Here is a 24,931-nt window from a genome sequence, read left to right on the forward strand (position 1 = left end):
GACCGTAAATAGATTTTACTATTCATTATATTATAAAGAAACTCATTTAATAATGTAAGCTTCAAGTCCTTTGAAATCTTATTATGCGACTTAATAAACAACCTTTGCTTCATTGCCGCCCGTGGATTATCCTCTCGTCTATAAGTTTTCCACTATTCCACACCTATGTAACGATAATTCAATATACCGTGCACAATTACGACTATCAACAATTTTTACTGTCGAGGTTAACCTGACCTTCTTTATCAAAGCACTGTACAGTATTAGAATTTGATTAACTTAATTCATATTATATTATTAGGCAAGTCTTCATATGTCGTGTCACTAACGACATTCGCTATACAATCGTGGCGCAATTGCAATAGGCATAAATGGATAAACTTAATAATGTTAACGAACAGGGGAAGCAGGGTCTTGGAATAAACACTCGATGCATTTATAGTAATTCAATATTTATTAAAACGTCATGATTAAGACAAAAGTAACAGCATTGATTTATTTCAAAAATGAAAAATGAACATGTTATAATAATTGTTACTATTATAGTAGTCAATATTTAATATAATCTGTTTTATACATTTTTTACTTTTATATATAACGTAAAATAGTGTTATTGTATGTGTCAGATTCTTGATCTCGATTAATAATATAATTATCTATTTGTTATTTGTATTATTGGATTTCAAGATAATTTATATCTTAACAAGCTTGTATGAATCGTCCATTTGTACCAGCTCTAAAGCTGAAGTTTAGCACTATTTATCTATTGACATTATGAATATGAAATACATTTTTGTACTGCGACTATTTTATTAAACTAAATTTTTTTAACAAATATTTAAATTAATGGCAATTCATTTCCATTATAGAAGCATTTGTATAATTCTAAGTTAAAATACGCAACTCGTATCATTGTTTACATAAATTCTATATAAACTTGTATCAAAACATGAAGTGACCTTGTAACATGTAACAAGATCTAACACAATTTTGAAATGTGATAATCAACAAGATGTGATTTCCCAACATACGAAAGAGTCGTGAATACAATCACTAAATAGCCAATTCATAAATCTCAAAGTTATCAAAATATTATATTAATAAAGAATAGCATTCAATTCACACCAAGTAAATTTAACGAACTTGCTAACGGGACCGATGGCACGGGACATTTTACTGCGTTCATGCGACTTCATCGATAAAGTATAATTGCGATCAAAACTACGCGTCTAATTCATTATATATTCAATTTATTAAAATATCAATTACTGATTATTGTAGTGCTGCTTATTTCATTATGTAATGATTAATTTGCGTTATAAAGTCAGCTTTTGTAATTTATGTAGGAAATAGTTACCACACAACTGTACTTCATATCAAATAGGTAATACGTTATTTTGTTATTATTACCTAACTACAAAATAATAAAAAATATACATAACATGATATAAAAAAAAATAATTCATTAATATTAAATTTATGATTTATCTATTACCTTAAAATCAAATGAAAAAAAATAAGAAAAAAATAACAAAAATGAATTGCTCAGGAACACGAGGTTTGATCCTTAAGCACTTAACAAATTTATTTATATTTAGACTGTCTATTGGTGTATTAAAGTTTTACTTAATCTAGTCAATTCCTATACTAGAGTTATACGCGCCTTCGCATGTTGCTAGCTTGTATAGCTGGCAACCGAACGCTATTCGAATTATTTAAGCACTAATCTCTCCATAAAATTAAGTCACATTGCATTTCGTTTTAATGTTAAAGTATCCCAAATATGACCTGTAACGATTCCGGAAGAGTGCAATCGCTCGTGAATCAATTGTTTGCAGCAATTCTGTCGTCAAACACCACAGATGAGTTCTGAAATTAAGGTAAAATTTTAACACTTGACTAGGGAATACAAGGATTCTGCATTAAAAAAAAAAAACAATTGATTTTTAACTTTATTCTTCCGTTATTTACAAAATGAACAGTATCACATCCCAAAGGCTTACTGGTAGAGGATTTATTTGTTTTTTATAAAGCCCGCTTTCTGTACCACATTTTTTTTTTTTATACAACTTAGAATGGCAAACAAGCTGACGGCCCATCTGATGGAAAGTGGTAACCGTCGCCTATAGACATGAGCAGTACCATGGACATAACAGAGTATACTGTTTCGCCCATGATACCCCCCATGCGTTGCCATTCCTGAGGACTCAGGTGTTATTCCTCTGTACCCGGTAAATTCACGCCATATCCCACCCTTCAAACCGAAACACAGCCATGCAAACACAACTGCTTCACGGTTGAAACACGAATGGGACAGAGGTACCCAAGCAATGGACTTTTGTACAAAGTCTCCCTCTGGTTGAAACATATATTCATATAACCAATAAATTTCTTTAATAAAAACACAATTATTAGTGGTTCAATCTAATAATGTAGAGATATTCATTGAATATTTAATTATAACATAACATTCAATTATAATACGAGTACTAAGTACATAAAAACTACTTCTATAGACATTTACGACTATAAAATTTGCATTTAGTCTGAATAGGAACGAGAAAATTTATAATTATAATTACAAAGCTGTCATGACCTCAGCTAATCGATTTTGCATTGCCTTTGTCCCATTATTTAATGTTGGCACAGTATGTTTTCCTCTTCCACTGGCACCTACAGCCATCATACCTGAATTCAGTGAATACAATCTTTCACAAACAGTTCATCCATTTATTATTTGGTCGATCTTTACGTCCATCGACGTTCAAATTTTATATCTTTTTAAAATATTCATTACAAAATATAAAATCACCCTACCAACTGAATCATCAAAGTGGGTTCGAACGGATAACGAAAGCTTCTATTCTGTATGATTTTTTTAACGTATGAAAAGACCTGCTGAAAACAATTATATAAGTAAAATACCAACGTACCGTAACATTGTTGTCGGTCAGACCGGCCCAATGTATGAAGGAGGGCAGGTCGCGCGCCGGTAGCTCCGCCGCGAGCGCCTTCACACGGAGGTTGCGGTCGTCGGTCAGTAGAACCACTTCGCGTACACGCTTTACGAATTTCGACTCACTTCCGTCATCAACTCGTGTATCTATAAAAGACGTGTATGTATAATTAAGAGCGTTCATGCCAATGAGTAGCAACATCGAAAACACCTATCAATTTTCAAAATCCATTTTTTTTATGTTACCAATTCATCCTGAGTGAACACAAAAACTATTGAAAATTTCTGGTAATCTGATAGTGGACTAAAATTAGTTAATCAAAAAAACATTGTGCTTGAGTCTATCAGTAATTTTAAAATTCATTTGCATTTACTTTTTTAAATCGTTTTTGTCATCCAAATCTAAAATTTGAATAATAGCTTAACAAGGATCTTATTGCATGATCAACATTTTAGTTCACTATCAAAGCGCTGTTTAAATAATCAATCAAAAATATTAAATGAAAATATCTGTTAATTTTCAAACAGATAATTTCGATATTACTACACTTTGGTATAAACTCTCTTAAAACTATTCTAACTTTGATCATACAAATAGAAATTTAAATTTAATGTTTGTGAACATCCGTCCGTACGCAAATTAAACATTTTCACCTAATTAATATATTTAATATAGTAAGGTACAAAACCTAAATAACATTAAATGGCAAAATATGACAGTGAAATTTATAGGTACGGAGGCGTATCATATCAGTATCAGGAATAGCAAACCTTAAGGAGTATCAAGGGCGTCACAATAGAGCCTGTGATATCCATGATGCTATGTATCTATAGACAGTTACTTTCACGCAGAATACACGAATAAAAAACATCAAACGTAACAACAGGACCAACATTTTGATCAACTTAGCAGTTGAATTTAATAGAAAAAACTATTAGTGAAAAGTACGTGCAGAGTTTGGTGGCTTGATAAGTCTACACACACACAAAACAAGGAGAGTATATGGAGGTTGAAAAGATAATGGCCACTAGCACTCTTCCACTCATTACCAGAGGGAGACTGTACAAAAGTCGTTTGCTTGGGTACCCCTGTCCCATTCGTGTTTCAACCATGAAGCAGTTGTGTTTGCATGGCTGTGTTTCGGTTTGAAGGGTGGGATATAGCGTGAACTTACTGGGTACAGAGGAATAACACCTGAGTCCTCAGGAATAGCAACGCATGGGGGTATCATGGGCGAAACAGTACACTCTGTTATGTCCATGGTACTGCTCATGTCTATAGGCAACGGTTACCACTTTCCATCAGGTGGGCCGTCCACCTTGTTTGCCATTCTGTTGTATAAAAAAAAATCCTCCAACTAGCTAAAAATTTACCTATCTTTCCTTACACCAAGAGTAAAAGTTTTACTGCTAATAAGAACATATCCTTCTACTATCACTCCTAATAATGGAATGGAATATTATAGATATTGAAAACATAATAGTATTGGTTCCCATAACAAAACCTAAAAACTTGAAGATAATTTTACAAAAGTGCGCATTAACAGCACGCGACGAGTTTTGTTCGCATTGATTTTTTTAATGCAACTTTGTCACAATTAAGTTATTACATACTTTAAAACCTCTTTAACAACACACCTACTCGGAAAGTGAATTATTACTACTTCAATTATAGGGCTTTGAACAATCCATTATTACTACTCTTGGAAGTAAAAAAAAATGAAATGTCATTATTTTCGTTTTATAAACAGATAGTTACTTCTTCTAATTCAATAACCATATCGCCAAAATAAGAAGTTTAAAATTAAAATATACTAAATATTTTACATTTTATTACAAAAACTTGAAAGAAACCCAGCTGAAATTTATTATTCCTAATTTGTACTCAATATTTCCTCTTCTCATTAATTTGCGTCAATTCCTTACATGTATTTTTATTAAATTATCAAAAAGATTTTATAGTATGTCATCATATAAAGGGGGGGGGGTCCCTTTTTCCACGTACTCAGCAGTGCAATAAGGTTTACGTAGTGTAGTAAAATTATTGCACTTTACTATTTTCTAAAATCATAAATTTTTAAAGACACCCTGCATTAAAAATCCGCTGCCAAGTAGGCAATTCAAGCATATTTAAACTTGCACTGGTGGGCGACGTGCGCTTCTGCATCATCCATATCTAGTAGTATGTATATTTCATCACCTTGCGCAGAAGCAAAGACAACTAGTTATTTCATTAGAATTATTTTGTTTAATTCCGCTACCATTAGAATGTGTGCGATTGCTAACATTCGAAGATTGACCACCATTACCATTACCAAAAGTTCCACAACCTTCCAAATTAATCATCAATTTTCGACTGCCATTTCGTACACGCACATTTTGTTTCAGTCGCACACATACTAATAGTAGCAGAATTAAACAAAATAATTATAATCAAATAACCAGTGATATGGAATTCCGCAAAATCACTCTTAGTTCAGTAAAATATTTGCAAAAACAATTTCTAAATAAATAAATGAATTGTTTATTTTCTCTTCACAAAACGTAGAATAAAATGACAACTTGAGGTACAATTAGATGTGTAAGACCAATTTTGTGAGAGACTGGTGCTTGGAGTAAATTTTGAAGAACCTTTGTTACAAGTCACCAGTTATTTTTATTATTATTAAGTTGGCATTTATATAAATATTTATTTAAATATTTCGGTTAGTATGCGTGTGACTGCCAACACTCGAAAATTGACCACCACTATTATTACCCAAAGTTCCACAACTTTCCACATTAGCCATCAATCTCCGTGAAAAAGACTCTATTTTCCGCGCTTAGCCTCTCATTTGGGCCGTTGTGCGAAATTGCGTTGGCCATCAATCTCCGACTGCCATTGTGTTTACGCACATTTCGTGACACATGTTTCATCTCTAAACGAGGCAAATTATTATATTTATTTAAGCTAAAACCTCGTTCGTTCATCGTCAAGAGGACGCCTCTCAGTCTTGCCCAGAGGCGCCAGACTAGCTCCGTTTTCAACTTAAGAGATACAATAGTTTTTAACCCAATAAATAAAATAATAACTGACCCGGTGGTGGCGGAGGAAGCAAAACGTTTGCCGCTTCAACTGGTCCTATCATAAAACTTACCAGTTTCTGTGGCGAGGTTGGCATGCAAATTAATAGCAGTGGCGAGAACACGGTCGTCGTTAGTGGCCCGCGAGTGGTCCCTCTCAGCGGTGAAGGCACGTGACGCGAGTAAACTGCCGCGGGAGGTGGCGAGTCGCACGGCCGCCCCCGCGCCCCCCGCGCCACCCCCCGCGCCGCCCCCCGCACACACCCACGCGAGCGCCGCGCTCGCTCGCTCCCCCACGCGAGAACACTTCTTCAAGCCCTCCAACTCTGTCATCACTAAGTACAAGAAAAAAAATTATCATATAAACTAAACGGCTTAATGACGAAGTGTAAACAGCAATAATATGAAATTACTATTTTAGATGTAACAGAAAAAAAATTTATACTAGAAAGGGATAAACTATTTTCCTCATCCCAAAAATAAAGTTCCATATATATGACAAAATGCCATTGTACTTTTACAATACAACCAGTTGTGTTCTTCTAAACAAAAATTGAGAGATACGGCACCGTCGGTACTTAAATTTTATACAAATATAAAATACTAAACTTTATGTTAAAAATAACTATAAATTTCACATATTTTACATATGGATATGTCATATCAATGTCCATTTGATCAAATTTAGTATTAACAGTATTTAAATAAACTTCATTTTTACTTCGAAATAGCTTTGGAGTTTTCTATTATAACAAATGTAAAATAATATCAATTTATTTTAAAACCTTAAAACTGTATTTTAAATACAATTGAAAATATACTCATCATCACTCATTTATGAATAATTATCGTTGTCAAAATTTTTTACTGAGTAACATCTCACCAACAAGAGGTACAGCCAGAATATAGGGCTGAGAAGGCGCTTCCGCGACGGCCTGCAGGAGCGGTAGATGGTCGATGAAGCAGTTCGTGTCAGGGACCAGCCAACGCGGCCGTACCTCCACTTCCACGCTCACCCAACCACCGCCTAGTATTTCCTGTTACAATAAAATAACATCGAATCTATTAATACAATCTTATCACCAATATAAATTATCCAAAACGATTACTTTTTGCAGGTCGATTTTTATTAAATATTGATTTTATCATATATTATATCAAAATAAAGGACAGTTTCCATATATATTTGCTTGACTGTGCATTTTAATGTTGATTATAAACAATATTGTAGTTGCATATCTAAAGATGGGCATTATTTATACCATTAAGTGTTTATCAGGGTTTTAAGTCTATTTCCAATACATTATCTAAGTAAAACCGGTTAACAACATGAAGTAAGTGGCCAGGTGTTCATAGTTGCACTGATTCTTGCTTCAATGTAACTTGTCTATAGCCCGGAAAAAGCACATACTACCAACACGGGCAGGTTTCTTAAATGGCATAATCTGATGTAATAACATGCCTATAAAACGCATCATATGAGTAAAGAATGTGCAATTATAATATAGCGCAGCCTTTAGACTTACATCTTCACAAGACTTATGTTTATCAATTTACCTAACATTTATTTATTTAATTAATTCATTGATACAGTCGTATACATCACATGGTGCAGAAAACAAACATGATACTGAATAGTTCTCTACCAAGCAACCAATTTTATATATGGTACTAAAATGAATATTCAATCGTTTAATATAATATGTTTTATTGTATTGGGTGTGATATACTCAATATTGCAAATAAATTCAGCTTACATCAAAAGGAAATTATTTTTTAACAAAAGTCCGCAATTAATATAAACTCTAATAGCATTCTAATAAGCATTTTTTCGAAATGATGATATCTTTCATACAATGAACATGATTTGAAAGCAATTGTAATAGTCACAAGTAACGTAATACATTGGATTTTTTTATCTTATTTTCAAAAGAGTCACCATTTAAAAAATGCCCGTATTTGTAAATAACAAAATACTCGTACACACCTGCATGCGTTCCCGGCGCTTGTCGAGGGTTGCTTTCCTGGACTCAAGTTGCTCTTTACGGCGTAATAGCCTAAGAGTGGTCTCGTCCGCCCCCTCGGGGCCTTCGAGTCCTTCGGGGAGAGTAACTGACCCGCTCGCTATCCCACTCACACTGTCCTCTTCTTCCGAATCTTCTGACTGCAAGATGATCAAATACAGGATTAATATATAAGTTTTTTTTTGTTACCAATAATTACTAGCAGTAGTGCCCGGCTTCAACTGTACGAAGAGTGGTATATAAACAAAGATAGAGCCTAAAAAATTCTAAACTTTTGAAATCAGATGGTGCTACCTTTATACAATTATTAAGTGCTACGAAATCACAACAAATCTTTGATACTTAAACGGACAATCCTGAATACCCAAACCCAAATTGGTGAATTGAACTGGGGACCTATTTTACAGAAGTATTGTGTTCGCTGTATGGTCCCGGGATAAAATGTGTTACACTTTCTTTTCCCGTGGGTGTCGTAAGATGCCACGAAGGGAACTTAATAGTCCAAGGATAGGCAACATAGCGCTAAAAAATAAAATTTATACCACATAATATCTTCAAAGTTGAGTTTATTCAGATTGACTTGGTCTGCATATTGAGATCAGAATTTTTTGTAAACAATTGATTATTTATAGTATAAGGACTTCTTAGATAGTAGTATAAACAATAAATTTTGAATGTACTTTATATTATATTAATAATAATAGGATTTACGTAAGTGAAATGTAAAATATTCTTGTCTGTAATTAGTCGATACATAATTTATGTAGACAAAGTATGCACCATAAAACGTTAGTACTTCGATATAACCCGTTAACATGATAAAATATTATTATGATCTCTGATAACAAGTTATAAAATTGTAAGGGTTCTTCGTGGATTAAACTGAATTTTACGAGTATTTTAGTAACGACCAAAAATATAATGAGTATGATGGCTCGTAAACTAAAGACTTATACTTGGTATTACAGCAGCTCCATAATAAACAACAGAGCAGCTGAATAGACTAAAATATATTATTGGTATTATTAAAAGCGAGGATCCAATTCTACTATTTTTATTGCAAAATTAGATTTTACCCACTGTTTTGTTCATGTACAATTAGGACTTTTTGATTATTTTAACGGTGACAGCTCATGTGGGCAACGCTTGATTGGGGTCCTGATCTTAATTATCGAAAGAAATATAATATCGTCGTCCGTTAGGCCACGTCAGAGGGCTTCATGCAAAACTAGAGGACGATATGCTCACACGAAGAGCATTCTCATTGTAAAATTTAATTAAAATCATTTCAGCCGTTTAGCCAAGAAAACCAAACAGACACATTTTTTTTACAACACAGGGGGCAAACGAGCATGCGGTTCACCTGATGGTAAGTGACTACCACCGCCCATGATCACCCACAACACCAGCGGAATTGCAGGTGTGCTACCGGCCAATAACTTTTACATTTATACGATTATTATAGAGTAAAAATCACTGCAATTGTTTTGGTAATGTTGTAGAAAGTCCAATGTATTGCACAAAAACTATCTATATTACTCCGCTAATGTGCATAATATGTCGACAGTCTTACATCGTCGAAGTCATCCGAAACGGGTCACACTAATCCTGCAATATTAATATTGGATCGGTTCGGTGCTTACCAAATGCTGGAGAGGCGGATTATGTGGCTGTACTCGCTGTACGGCGCTAACGTATCGCGGCGGCGCGCTGGCCGGGTACTCCAGCCGTAGTACAGGTGGCTCTACCCCCACAAGATACCTACACAAACATTTACTTAATACATAATCAAGTCAAAGTTTATTAATAAATTACTTTAAAAAAAGAGAGAAGATTCCTATTTTATCCGAAAAAGATTATAATAGTACCTTGCTTATGTCCGCAATTCACACGATTGGATTTTGGAAGTAGGTAATCACATCTAGTATATTAAGATAAAACCAGATTTTAAGTTAAAGCTTTAGACACAACTATGAAAACCATTTAATTACTTTTAGCGTGATGCAAGGTCAAATATACGGATAGACAGTCAGCCAGACAGAATATTTAAAAATGGCCACTTTGGTTTCTATTACACTTTTTTTTTATTTATTTCAAGTAAACAGTTACATAGACAGTATATATTCTTAGTGCTGCGAAACTGCATTACAGTTTGTCTGCAGCTTTGCGCTCTTATACATACAGCTTTTTAAACAATTATAAACTTATATTCTAATTCTATATACTAAACTCATATCTTTATACATACATTATACACAGATATTCATATATATACACATATAAACACATACATATACATACAAATACACATGCATAAACTAATAAACTACACTACTCTTGTAAATCATGTCAGATATTTTTTTTTTCAAATATCTCCTTTGTATAAACGTAGTCTAGTTACGTATTTATTATATTAGTAAGATAACTAACTCGGTGCCGAAGAAAAGCAATTTCCTGAGTCGCAACGCGTGTTCAGCGGCGTGCAGCTGCACGGCTGGCTCGGGCCGCACCCATGCGACCGCAGGCTCCATGTACATCAGCGGCGTGAACCCGCCCAGAGACGCATCCTCCGCTAGGCGCACTGTTGTGTAACCTAACAAATAATAGGATACATTTGTTATAATCATAACAACAATAATTAACATCGGGGTAAAGGGATTGTTAGTAAGACGGACTACCAGTATCATTACTAGCAATATATCCTGTCAGGTCAACCTCCACGTGGTTCCCCTTGGAAACCATCGTGCTGAAGTCCAAGTGTATTGATCACAACGGGCTGACAGACCTGCCTTTTTATTCTCACTTATCATCCATCACCGGTGCCTCGCCAGCGAATACCGTTAGCGCAGGCTGAGTTACCATTCCATCATCATGCATAAAAAAATAATTAACATCGGAGGGGAAGAATTTTATAGCAATAGGAACCCCATTACTAGCATTATCCCTTAAAAGATTAATAAACACACGATTCTCTTGAAAACTACAATAGTTTATTCCTAATAATTTCGTCAACATAAACCAACCGACCTGAATTCATCTTCACTTAACGATAATAAGGGCAGGGTTACCATTCCGTTTCCATCCCATTAAAACACAATCAGTGCAGAATGTTAGTGTAATATTACCACGTAGAACCGGCGACTGATATGTATGTGTTCTGTTCTCTTTATCATTTCTTACGACAACCTGAATATGTAAAAATGTAAAATACCCCGTAGATGGTGTTAGTAAAATTAATGTTAGTATAGACTACCATGCAGCCGAAGTTGCTGGTGCAGCTACTTATTATTATATAATTATATAAGTTTTTAAATCCAGGTTATAAAAAGCGGTTTACTTTATAAATTATTACTTTATAGGTATTCTCTTGAAATTACACATAATTATTTTAAACAACGAAGATGGCAAATAAGCACGTACTCTGTGCTTGTGCATCAAACGTGAATGGCAACGTTTGATAAGGAGACACTGAAGCGTACTATTTTATAAAAGAAATCTGTAGACGAGAATTTTTGGAGAATTTTAAATACTTATATATTTAAATTAAAATGTAGCAACCAATGTTATTGTCACATTTCAATTCTTTGACACAAGTCAATATACCAATGAATATTCATAATAAATTTTACATTAACTAGTTACTATAAATGCGTAATGGAACGCTTTTATCTTATGAAAGATCTAACACATTTCCAGTTCCAAGTAAGACACGATCTGATACTATCAACAGTTCGAACCTAATGAATATAAATACAAGTTTTTTTTAAGAAACCGATAATATCAAGTCTTATGTATGGAAAAATAGAAATTATATAAACTTTTGTTCAAAAATATTATATAAGTAGATATCATTTGTCGAATATTCAGCGACAAAGGCAAAGCAATGATGACATATCTAAATATAAAATACACAGATTTTTAAAGTTGCTACTTTAAATTTCTAGTACATGTCTGGCATACATATTAGACGGCAATTTTAGAATTATAGGGTGCATAATACCGCGTCCGAGCTGTGGCCTTCAAGGCCGCCGACCCACTACATAACGGGGCGTAGACCAGACGAGTGCACAACGTAATGTAACATGATCCTTACAATAAATTCCAACGCGCAAAAAAACTGCGAATTCAATTAAAGTAAAACCTGATTGATGTAAGTGAACAATCTAGCAACAGCAATTTTATCTAAAGAGAAATTTAGTCCAGTCATATCTATAGATACTTTATATAATGAAAGTAATCTATATTTTATAAAAGAAAACACCGCTTATACTGTACTGTGTGTTACAAATTATTATTCTATGAACATCGATACACAAAAAATCTAAAATCGTAGACTTTCAAGCGGTACTAAAAATAAAGCTCACTCATGCAAATTAGAAACTCATTTGCAGCCAGCCTAAGACGATTGTTATCAAACTTGCTAAAATATTCTTACAAACATTTAAAAGGATAACACTACGTAGACTTCTCTCTCGTTTTGACTTACAATATCTATCCACTTTTCTTTCTTTTTATTTCAGATAGGTGTAAATTTTGTTTATATGAATCTTGTTTATTCTTTCATATCTTTACAATTTTTTTGCTTTATACACTTAAAATTTAAGGCATTCTTAAAGAAAATAGATAAATATATATGACACGTATATATAATGTAAGATAAGAATGAGGACCGTTAGCACTTGAATTTCCCTTACCGATTCATTGAAGGCAAGCTGTTGGTACGACTAATGTTATTTTTTATGCTATTTATGGTAAATAAGCAAGCTGACGATCTACCTGATGAAAACTAGTAACAGATATGAACAGTGAATACGGACATAACAGAATATACTGTAATGCTCATGATACCCCTCATACGTTATCATCCCTGAAGATTAAGGCGTATGTCTCTGTGCCCTGTAATTTTATTACCATATCCCATCCATATATTATCGTATATTATCTTACCTTCAATTACTTCGTTTTCCAATTCTATCGACTTGTCATCGAGAGCTTCAAGGATATTCATAAGCTTCGCAAGCCAATCCCATGGATCATTTTCGCTTCTGGACATGAAATGCATAAAAAACAATAATAAAGACTATGTAACCAGTCATTAAAGGAAGTCAAGAACTAAAAAATATTTAATTATAATGTACGAATAATACTTAGACAAAGAAACCTTAAATGACCAAATTTTCGACTGGGTACAGTTATTGCGATACACGGGTACACATTGTCTCACGCATACTAATGGACGTGGAATTAAACAAAATAATACTAATCAAGTAACCATTTATTTGTGGTTACACGTGTAATATAAATATCGTAATAGTGTGAGTATCTGACGGAACAAATAACACACACATATAAAGTGCACATGCACTTGTGAATTACAAGGAGCGTGCGACTGTAAAACTATACATACGTCAGCAATACATCACGATTAAAGTTTTTACCTGATTAGTCTCTTTATTGTTGTTAACTCTACCCAAAACATCTATTTCTTTTCATATTTATTTATCCAATTAATCAGCATTGTTATTAAGGATGTTAACGAATATACTTACTCTGTTTCGAAATTATCAAATGTAGGCGGTGGATTCCATATACTGCTATGACACAGCATCCAGTCGGACCACACCTATAAAAAATAATGATCTGGTAATTTTTTTTATACTACTGAGGTGGCAAACAAGCATACGGCCCACATAATGGTAAGTGGTTACCGCAGCCTATGAACACCTGCAATACCAGAGGTATTACGCGTGCGTTGCCGACCCTGAAGAAACCTCTTTACCCCCCATTATTATTGTGACATTATTTGTCACAAAAAATAATAATTGTCATAGTAGTATCGAACACATCATAACTATGATCAAATGTATGATAATTAAAATATACAAGAATACATATAACAGGAGCGGGAAGAAGTTATAAACATCATTAATTTATTTAAAATACCATTATTTCATCTTTTTCTACCATAAAACAATATATATTATTTACTATACTTCTGTCTGAATGAATGAAAGACATCAGTACTATCCCTAGCACTAAAGCATAACATAATTATATACATAACATGTATATAAGGAATAACATAGATGATATAATCTGATATTTCTACGGATTTTTTCATACCTAAACTAGCAGTGCAGTACGGCGGCATTAATTACATTGACTGCTCATAAAAAATAGTAAATATTGACTGTTACGCATGGAGGAACAATTATCAAGCAATTTCGTGAAACATTAGACATGAGAACAATGTAAGTTATTAAAAACTTCAGTAAAGCTACCATATAGGTAGCCACATTCAGCTGTCAACTTGTCTAGTGGCATAAAAAAGTGAGTACCTTGATAGCGGGCAACAGTAGAAGCGCGTCGGCGTGGTGCTGCGTATGTGCCGGCTCGGGCAACAACGCGCAACACCTCTCAAGCAACGCGCCGAACATCAGCAACGACACGCCCAACGCACAATCAAGCCACGCCGTTCGTTTACCATTGTTGCTTTCGTCTGTTTATATGAAATATTATATTCATTGTTATTTTATGTTTCTTATAAACACATATTTCTAATAGCTATATACTAAGGAACTCGTACACAACGTTTAGAACACTAGTCGGAAGAAATAATTTTGACAGCCTTATAATTTAAATTCCTGATGAGAAAAAAATTGAAAATTTTCACAGTTTCTTATACAAAATGAAATCGAAAACATTAGATTCCTCTTAAAAAAGCGTTTTACTAATGAAACTTAATACATTTCCCAAAAGGAATATTGCTCAACAAACGATAAAAATACAACCAAATTGAGAAGCTCCCTCTTTTTAAAGTCGGTTGATAAAAGATTTAGCTTCGCATACTAACACGGTAAATGCAGCTATTAAATTACTATGAGTAGTAATTCAAGAAAATTTCTGTCGACAAAAATAAATAAAAATATAGATGTTATAATAAACCACTGTTAAAAGACCTTTGTACTCAGCAACTTTGAGGTTACCATATGCGAAATAAAGTATTTGCATCAAATTACAATATTTGAGGTTTTCATCGATTTCCATGCGAAATATACATAACATTTGCATATAATGGAATGAGTCAAACATTAACAATTGCAGTTAACTGCACGCTCTAATCAATAAACAATCAGGGCCAACCGGAACGAGATAGCAATGAATAAGCATTCTCATAAAAATAATAGTTTTTAAAATTTTCTCAGCATAATTTTAAGATAAGCAAATGAACACGAGTTATATAAAAATTAATATTTAATAACTTTTATAAAAACGTAATAATATTTGAGGCTAAACTATTGTTTATAACACTAAATAAGTTTTTTTTATCATTTTCTTTTTATTGTTCTCTATAAACTATCTATAAATATCGAATTAACACCAAATAAGGATTCATTTATAATCATGACAACCTGAGAAACTAATACATGATCTCGTTGTATTTCTTTGTAATACTTAGACCATCACATAAATCTATCTAGTATTTTCGCTTTAAATGGAACTTTGTAGTTACATTGAAATTCAAATACAAGATTAGTTGATATCAGATACAAAATGTTAGTCATCGTTTGCATTATGAGTCATCCCGCTGTTTTTTATAGAGGAAACCTGCTCTTATAGTATGAAGTAAGGGATATTGTTACTTGAACTTGTCCAAGTTTCAAATCTACAAAACCCTAAGCAAAAAATAAACATAAAGAAAACTATTTATAATAAAACAAATATTTTATATGTAAATATGTTTAAACAAAGTCATTTATTACAAAAAAAAATAACTCGAATTTTCGTGGAAATTCTGTGCAAAACTACGACTTTATTGACTTTCTGAATTCCATAAATCAGTCAATAGTCATTTGTATGGTAGTTTATATCAATTTATAAATGTATCGTTATTTTATAAGTTCGTCTAAGTACTTTATACAAAGATTAAGCATATATTAGTGGAAAAACAACTGATGAAGATGGATAAAACGGGTATGCAAGTGAAATATGATATGGGATGTCCTCGGTTTCCATCGGCGGAAGATGACCGACAGCTATTCCAAGTCGTAGAGCCGGTCCGATATAAATAGATCTAGCTAAAAATAACACAGATTGCACCTGCAAATGCGATACACTTACACCCTCTACCGACAACTATAGATGTATAGATTATATACATAGATAAATTAGATACATAGTCTTGATATCGCGTTGGTACTTGTCATATAAAATGATATATATTTCATTTATTTATTAATAAAATCGAAAGACCATTGCAAAAGTAACTATATTTGTGACTTAACTATAAATAAAAATCTTCTGTGACTTATGTTTATAATAGAAATATATTAATAAAAGAAATCAATAATGTATTTGAAAAGCATTACAATTTATTAGAAACAAATAGTAGGACTCCACAAGTATAAAGTTTACCTCAACAATAGGCTGAATTTTTTTTAAAAAATTAAATGTAAAAACATTTAAAAAGTAACTGATATTAGTACATAAAAATAACATACATATTATTTTGTATCGTAACGTTATCATTAAATCTTTTCTGAAATTTTCCATTCACCATGCATTGCCAAAGGGCATATTCGAACCAGTGTAATTAAGGCTCCCGAACGCCATAATTTCACTTTAATAATTCAAAATATCATTACGTATAATGGCGTAAAAGAGTAACCGTCGCCGTGCCGATGCCGTCGCGTCGCCGAGTCAGTCGTTGAACCTGTCATATGCGCATTTGCGCGGTGCACAGAGGCAGCGCTGGCGGTACGCAGTACCGCAGTACCGACGTGAGCACAGTGCATCAACCTTCGATAACTTGTAATTTGTAATTACAAAGCTTTACTACGTACGGATGGAGCCACAGGAAATAGCCGCATTTACAAGCCCACTTTATATTAATTTAGAAAACTGAATACATGTAGAGTTTCCTATCTTCATTATATACTCACAGGCTAAAATTAAATGAAAAGTTCTAAAATACATAGGTAAAATAAGTGTAACATATACCGTATTGGACAATCTAAACAATCCATCTTCCGTCCACACAGATGACATGTCAAATAAGCAAATATTTGTAGCATCATAACAGTCATTAACTGTCATTATTTACTCTGCCGTCATACAAGTAAATCAATAACTTGAACCTCCTAGTAAACGATCTTACATTTCTGTTGACAACTTGCAGTTTACATGCCACAAACCCGAAAAATGTCAAACGTGATTCAACTACCTTCTAAGGTTTTTCACAAACTGTATAGAAGCATGTCAAAAAATATTTTTAAATTCTAACTCTGTATAGAAATCTTCAAATATACGACGTTCAATGTTGTTCATTCCTTTATGTTTTTATTCCTATTTTTATTTCCATTTCTATGATTTCCTCCTGTTAAATCGAGATTAATCTATTGTCATAAACAAACTACAAAAATGTATCTCCATAAATAAGAACATATTTTTACTCCACAGATTTTTATTTACATATATTTGATAACCTGACATATTTCGCCGTTTATGACCATTATCAAAGGCGAAATCGTTCACTGCACCAAATTCCAATTATCTCCAGCATTAACAATTAAAAAATTCTGTTAAGAATATAAAATTTTAGTTAAAACGTCAATTATGCCAACAGGTTCTTAATTATCTTTTATGACATTGATAGATTCCAATCGACTTTGAAATATATACATCTATTAGACAACATTAAATATGATGAACGAAATCATAAATTATTATATATTAATGGAGTAGTCGCAGTTTATATGATTGAATCTTATTCATATAATTTTATAGTATTATTTAAAACAATTTTTAATTGATACCTACTATATACTTAATTACGTGAAAGATTCCATACCATCCTCCCTTACACGGTGAATGTATTCAATTACATTGGTAGAACACTCCTTTAAAAGAATATTAAACGATTTCGATTAAAGCCTATATATTAAGATATTGAATTCTGTCAATTTTGTAATACGCATTGTTTAAACTCTGCTTAGTCTAGAATAAGATAACGCTGTGTGATAGCTATATTCAGGGACTATCACTAATTTTATTTATTTACCTTTAAGTGAGGAAGTAGTGGTTTCAACGGCGAACATATTAAGCGCGGTGAGTTGTAGGAGGCGCGCAGCCGGCGTTGGTAACGGCTGGCGGTGTAACAGTGCTCGGAACTGACGCAGCATTTCACTCGCACTCTCGTGGAACGTCTCCATGCTGAGAACACATTCAGTACATGTATATCTCTATCTGCGACGGCACTATTATATGTATCACTTTTAAAGCAAATACAAATATCTTTCATTTCAACATAATCACATGTATCAAGTGTATCAACAATAGAATCTAACAACTAGCAAAAATAGTAGTTCAAATGGAAAGGCTTTCCCTTGCTTGTGGAATAAGGAAAGGGAAGTCACCATGTATATTTATTAATGATATAATTTACAAATTAAACCCCAAATAAAAACTAAAACATCCTAAACTATTAGTGTTTTGTTACAGTATTCCTAAAAGAGAAATTGCCGCATAAGAAAAAGACAAGTTTCAATAGGTAAAAGAGCTTTAATAATACATAGGAGTCTATATTTGTACCTCTGCTCTATTTATGTTTCTATTGCTAAGCATGTGGCAATGGCGTGAAAAGCTGATAGGAGGTATAAGACCTGTCGTCAAGTAAGGCAACATATAAGAAGCACCAGGGACATCATAATATATTCTGTGTGTTCTGTGATTTATTTCATCTATGATGCTATTCTTGTCTATAGATGATGGTTACCATTTCCCATCAGATGGATAATAATTTTGTTTGCAACTCCGAAATATAAAAAATAATAAATTTAATTATTTAAATGTTGTAAAATAATAATATACTTAGTTAGGAAAAATCCAAATTTATAAAACGATTTTTTAAACAAAATCTAAATCTACAAAAGCCAGATAAATTTCACAAAATCATATAGATTTAAACATTATTTTTATTAATAAATACAAATAAAGCTGTTTGATAAACAAGTTAAATTTATGATCCGTTGTATGTAGAAACCGTGTTTTGACAGTGCAATATTACAGGTAATAATTTATATATCATTTATACACTTTACAGGACATTATAAGTATATACAATAAAAAAAGGCTGCCACTGAAGAGGCCGGTTTGGTTACCAGCAATACTTTATTAATACAAGATACATTAATCATTATAGATGTAAAAAAAAAATAAAAATGTTAATACCAACGTGGTAGATTTTATGGACTGACGACAAATGACAGGGTAATTTTTAACATACATTTCGATTTAGTAGCTGTTTATGTGTGATTAATAACAGTCCGTTTATTGATTATTACTGTGCTTCCTATATTTAGAAATCGGAGTAAAACTGTCTGCCTGAACTTACTTTTGGTTGTTAATGCCGATAGTTGAGGCATTTTATGCAACAAAATAGACAATAAAACCGCTTTGTAAGCGCCGAAAGCCGTTCCGTTTATGCCCTAAAATAATGTAGTATAGAGAAGTAGCTTACCCAATTTTTGTGATGAGTTTTCCATGCACATGTAAGTAACTGGTAATGAAGTTTTTATTCAACTGTAAAAAAACGAAAGCTATCAAGTATTTATACCTAAACCGATCGTACTAAACTTTAACATCAACACAGACATTTCATAAACACAATGATATCCTATAAAGATTTCAAATCAACATAAATAATGTATATACATTATAATTTTTAAAGTAAAAAATATTTCATTTTAGAACAGTGTAGTATAATTGTTTTTTATATTACAAGGGAATGACAACAAGCAAGATTTTCTTCACAAGAGACTATATTTTAATATCGTAAATAGACGATTAACCCCCATACACGATAATCATTACCATTATCATATCAGCCTCATCATCATAACTGTCCACTGCTGAACACAGACCTCCCCATAGAGTGGGAGGGGGGAGGTTGCCAGTAGTTGCCCTGATGTTTTAAAAGGGGCTCTGTTGCCCATTCCTTAACCATTAAGTCCCCTTAGTCACCTGTTATTGATGAAAATTTTAAATACACGTTTAAAAGAAACGTCGCTGTCACGACTGTGCGGCCAGTCAGAAAGAAAGAGGTGAAATATCTATGTATAATTTAATTAGCCTACTTAATGGAAAAGGAACTGATGATGTTAACAAGTGGTTATAAGATGAATATATACAATATTTATTTACAAACGCTACATAGTAAATGTCTGATACGGTAAAACAGTTCATATCACATCTTTGTGTTTCTGATATATTTTAGGTCAATAAAAAATAGAAGAAAATCGAAAGTCATGGACTGTATATAAAAAAAAAGGTGGTCGGTCATATTGTGACTTAATCAAATCGCCAATAACTCCTCTGATTAATTATATACCATTCGATGCATAAAACAAAAACCAAATTCAAGGTATGTAACTCAATATCGGCATTTGCAGCGTCGCAATGTTTGTTTTGTTGAAATCATAAGTTACATATTTCATTCTATAGATTTACTGACCAATCACCTACACCATGCTAAAACGTACAGAGTATAATTAGAAACTATCAATACCTCAACAGAGGTCATGGAAGCGAGGTGATCGTCCCGCGCTTGGTGTTGCAGCGTGGTAGTGCGATGTCCGCTGGGCCGCACCCAAATCTCACGCCGTAGTCCGCCCGCTGCACCACTGCCGCTGCTGACGTTGGTGACGCCATTCCCACCGCCACTAACACCATTCTCACCACCATTTTCGACACTGCGCGAGTTCTCTAAGGTCGCTCGTCTTTTTCGCTCCGCCGCTTCGTACTGTCAACGTTACAAATAATGCTAAATATTAAAAAAAAATTACGCAACAGGACTCGAACCCACCTTTCTGAATTTTTCAATGTAATATTTATACGCTGTGTCAACACATTTTGCCATTCTATGTGTTCCTTTTTTATAAACAAAAATGTATATTGCACCCGAGGTGCAGTATACCGAGCAAGGTATACTATTTTAAAATATATTTATAAGACTTTAGTATAGGAATATTCAAATCTTTAAAAAAGCAAACCAGCTGCAATCTTAACAAAATCCATATGACTCTAATACGTCAGTAAATTCATTCAATATAGAATCATTAAAATGGATCCAAAATTTATAAAGATAACGCGTAACATAAATACCATTAAAAAAAAAATTATTACACTTTCTGAGAAATGTGGCCGAGTCCTATTTAAGTATGAACGAATATTCGTTAGCAGTGTAAAAAAAAGTCAAGATATGGCATAGATTAGACGCTGACGCTATTATAATATATAAACGGATGGTATGTTTTTCACCATATCTGTCCTTCATACGCTTTCTGTTTTTACCTAAAAATTTGCTGGTAGAGAATACCATATGGAATTAAGCGTTTTTTAAACACAATTTTATTGTGCAATAAAGAATAACTATATATGTTCCTAACTATTTCTTGCCATATTTTAAACTAACTGTTGCCCGCGGTTTGCATTGTGCTTAAGTATGAAGATAAATAGTTGTATGGAAGTATGATTTTTGAAGAAGCATGAAATTATATTCTCATTTAAAAAAAATATACGTATTACAGTCTTTATTTTTCTTTGCATACTTTTATATATTTATACAGAATTTTATCTTCGTTATTCCGCTAAAGAAATACGTTTTATATTATGTACTTGAATTTCCAAAAACGGTAAAACACTTTTTTTTTTTTTGCTGAGAATCATTAATACTAAATTTGATTCTTCCAAAAATTCACTCCAAAAATGACCTATGTCGCCCTCTTAGGGGCAAATTTTCAAAAAGGCTGAAATACATATTTACTTATTTGTAGCCAAAAATCTGTATATAAAATTTCATTCGTCTAATTTAAAAATGACGGATTTCCATACAATCACTCATTCCTTAATCACTTAATCACGACAAATGTCAAAATTTCAAATTTTGAACCTCTATAGTTTAAGTTGATTTTTGATAAATCAATCAGGACAAACGACTTTATACATATAGATAACTGTTAATGCACTAACTGCGATACGAGGGAGTGATGCGCGGAACAAAACATTTACCTTCTCATTTTTATTAGATATTGCATCCTACTAAATATTGCGTGCATTCAGGTGAATGCACGCAATATTGCCGTGAGGTAGCACTGTTGCTGATTTTCGTTTTATAAAATTATAAAGATGATACCATAATATAATAACGATACCATATTTCAATATACCAATTCTCAACTGGAACCATAAACTATACCTTTTTTCTGTTTTCGTCAAATAGTGATATTAAACTTTCTCTTGCTGAACTAAATGGATTTGATGACATCAAACTTCTCATGTAATAATATACGGCGTCTAGTTTTCTTCTCTGCAAATAATCATATATCATGTTATTATTGGCTATACCTCCAAAATAATCGTTTATATAATCCAAGGCGACTTACCGCATATACTGCCAATATCGCCAACTGGTTGTAAGGTCGTCCATTTTTTGGATTAATTTGTTGAGCTTTTGTATACCAAAATTTACTTTTAGCATAATTATTAGTTTCATTCACTTGTTCCCTGTATCTAGCTAAGTCTCCAAGAAATACATAAAGTTTCTGAACTGAGATCAAGGCTAGACCCACGTAACCGAGTCCTTTGGGCGGCAATACATGATTATCGTTTATATACTCTTCAATATTAAATTTATAAGTCTTTTCTAACATCTGCACGAGATTTTCAAAGAAAACGTTACCCTCCTCAATGATAACATTTATTAACTTGACTATTTCTGGCTTATCATCTGGCGAAATTTGAGGAAAACTCTTTCTTAAAACTTCTATAAAGTTATAATACAAAATCTTCCAGAAGTGGTGTTCTATATTGTCAGATTGGCAATATTTGAGATCAGACATTAGAAGTTGCTGCAGAGCATTCTGGAGGAATTTCCTGTGAAATAACCACAAAATTTAAATAAAAAAAAATGCAATAAAAATGACAAATATAAGTAATAATTATAATACAGATATATAAAATAGAGATTTAATATCGATAGATAAGTGAGACAGATTCTCAGATTGATTATTTTTCTGACTTAATGAATAAAAACTTTTTAATGTAATTTTTCTCAAGGCAAGATAAAATATGCAATTGCACGCTTATAAAATTCAACTCAATAATAGTAATATAAATAAATAATGCGAATTATATTATTTTACTTTATACTTTTAAATTTCCTTGGCTATATTTTACAACAGACTGTATATCTGGACAAGATAGTTTTATGTACTTACTTAACTTAATTATGTTACTTATCTGTTAATTAATAAATGTTTAAATTTGCCTTAAGGGTGGAAGACAATTTTATATCACAAAATTAGTTTAATGATTCATAAAAATAGGAATACTCTAAATGTTTATAAATATAAAACTGTTGATAATTACTTTCCAAAATTTTTGACAACATAGTTTTGTAATTACAAAACATGTACATTCTTGAAACATCAGTCTAGTGTGCCATGAGGAGCGATTCGCCTATAACATCATCATGGGCGAAACAGTATACTCTGTTATGTCCATGGCACTGCTCATGTCTATAGGCGACGGTTACCACTTTCCATCAGGTGGGCCGTCAGCTTGTTTGCCATTCTAAATTGTATAAAATAAAATGACATGAGTACGGTCCACAGGTCAGAGCTATGTACTTACCGCGTGTTAACGACATCGTGCCAGTGAGCAGCGAGGGCGAGTGGGCCGCGCAGCGTGTGCGCCTGCAGCACGGCGTCCGCGCGATCTACCTCCTGGAGAAGGGCGCGGTGCCGCGCCGCCCGCGCCGCTTCCGCCGCCTCGTACTGCACACCGCCTCCCCCTCCACCGCCGCCGCCGCTGCGACCACACTCTCTGCCACCTGCAGCCCGATCTCAAGTTAAAATAATCACAGCAATGAGATATTTCTAACTCAAACCTCTGCACCGTATTAGAAAAATATTAACTGGCTAACCAGAAGCCTAGGGAGGGAAAGGAATTGTTAGTATTTTTTTTACTATTAAATGGTCCCACGAATGATCACGATCTCACCTTAAATGTAAATAATGAACTCTACCCCATTATTAACAATATGAAAGTTATCGCGATGGGCCAACTGACTTGCTTCTTTTCTACCGATCTGAGATATTGTGCCCCGGGTCATCTCTTGTATAGAGAATGGCAACATCTCGTATTCTAGAGTCTTATGATTAAAAAATATAACAAATATTCAATTGTTTCATTTGAAATATTAAATTTCAAATCGATAGCATTAATAGTGGCTGAGATATAGAACTGTAATAAACAAACAGATGGACAAAGTCACATTCTTTTGTATAACATTTGTACAGCACTCTAAAACAATTCAGATTGTAATATTGTTCTTGAAATAACCCCGTGTGACCCAATCTGTTTAATATTATTTATAGAATATATAAACACACAATTACCTCCATCCATTCTTATATCCCCTTTAGTGGGACTAGTTTGCACGATTATTGGTTTAGATGGATTTTGATGATCATATAGTAATTTCTGGTTTTCACAATTGCCAATCCGCCTGAAAAATATTAAATATTATTAACACACTTCATCTGAGACCCAAATTAATACTCTACTCATAAAATAAAAAAATACAAACCCATGGTCTTTCTGCAAATGATTGATGGAACTTTGAGGTAGGACTATCAATCCAGGATGTGAAGAATTCGTGTCATGTATAGACTTCTCTGACATAGTGCTGTTGAGTCTGTTCCGCTGTGGTTGTCCATCTGTGTGCCTATATTATAAATCAAAATTAAGTAATCTATTATTATTTTATTATTATTTCAGCCGTTAACTGTCCACTGCTGGACATAAGGCTTCCCTATAAGGGGAGTTT

At 33.2% G+C, this 24,931-nt stretch overlaps 1 protein-coding gene across 2 annotated transcripts in view; it reads right to left on the bottom strand.

Annotated features, from left to right (window-relative positions):
- Nucleotides 1-441: 441 nt before the first annotated feature.
- Nucleotides 442-24,931, bottom strand: part of LOC113517389 (uncharacterized) — a 31,875-nt gene continuing 7,385 nt past the window's right edge. For both annotated transcript variants that reach the window (XM_052901466.1, XM_052901467.1), the window contains 18 exons: nt 24,692-24,829; nt 24,501-24,610; nt 23,734-23,932; nt 22,485-22,974; nt 22,298-22,408; nt 20,609-20,842; nt 19,562-19,623; nt 18,104-18,255; nt 14,382-14,542; nt 13,593-13,666; nt 12,991-13,088; nt 10,474-10,636; nt 9,687-9,804; nt 8,007-8,183; nt 6,903-7,056; nt 6,094-6,354; nt 2,934-3,103; nt 442-1,869 (listed from right to left, as the gene is read on the bottom strand). In XM_052901466.1, coding sequence (XP_052757426.1) covers nt 1,825-1,869; nt 2,934-3,103; nt 6,094-6,354; nt 6,903-7,056; nt 8,007-8,183; nt 9,687-9,804; nt 10,474-10,636; nt 12,991-13,088; nt 13,593-13,666; nt 14,382-14,542; nt 18,104-18,255; nt 19,562-19,623; nt 20,609-20,842; nt 22,298-22,408; nt 22,485-22,974; nt 23,734-23,932; nt 24,501-24,610; nt 24,692-24,829 — 2,917 coding nt within the window. In that variant the 3' untranslated portion in view covers nt 442-1,824. The remainder of the gene's footprint in view (nt 1,870-2,933; nt 3,104-6,093; nt 6,355-6,902; nt 7,057-8,006; nt 8,184-9,686; nt 9,805-10,473; nt 10,637-12,990; nt 13,089-13,592; nt 13,667-14,381; nt 14,543-18,103; nt 18,256-19,561; nt 19,624-20,608; nt 20,843-22,297; nt 22,409-22,484; nt 22,975-23,733; nt 23,933-24,500; nt 24,611-24,691; nt 24,830-24,931) is intronic.

Source organism: Galleria mellonella, unplaced genomic scaffold, assembly GCF_026898425.1.
Source record: "Galleria mellonella isolate WM207_F2 unplaced genomic scaffold, CSIRO_AGI_GalMel_v1 utg78, whole genome shotgun sequence".
Classification (NCBI taxonomy): domain Eukaryota; kingdom Metazoa; phylum Arthropoda; class Insecta; order Lepidoptera; family Pyralidae; genus Galleria; species Galleria mellonella.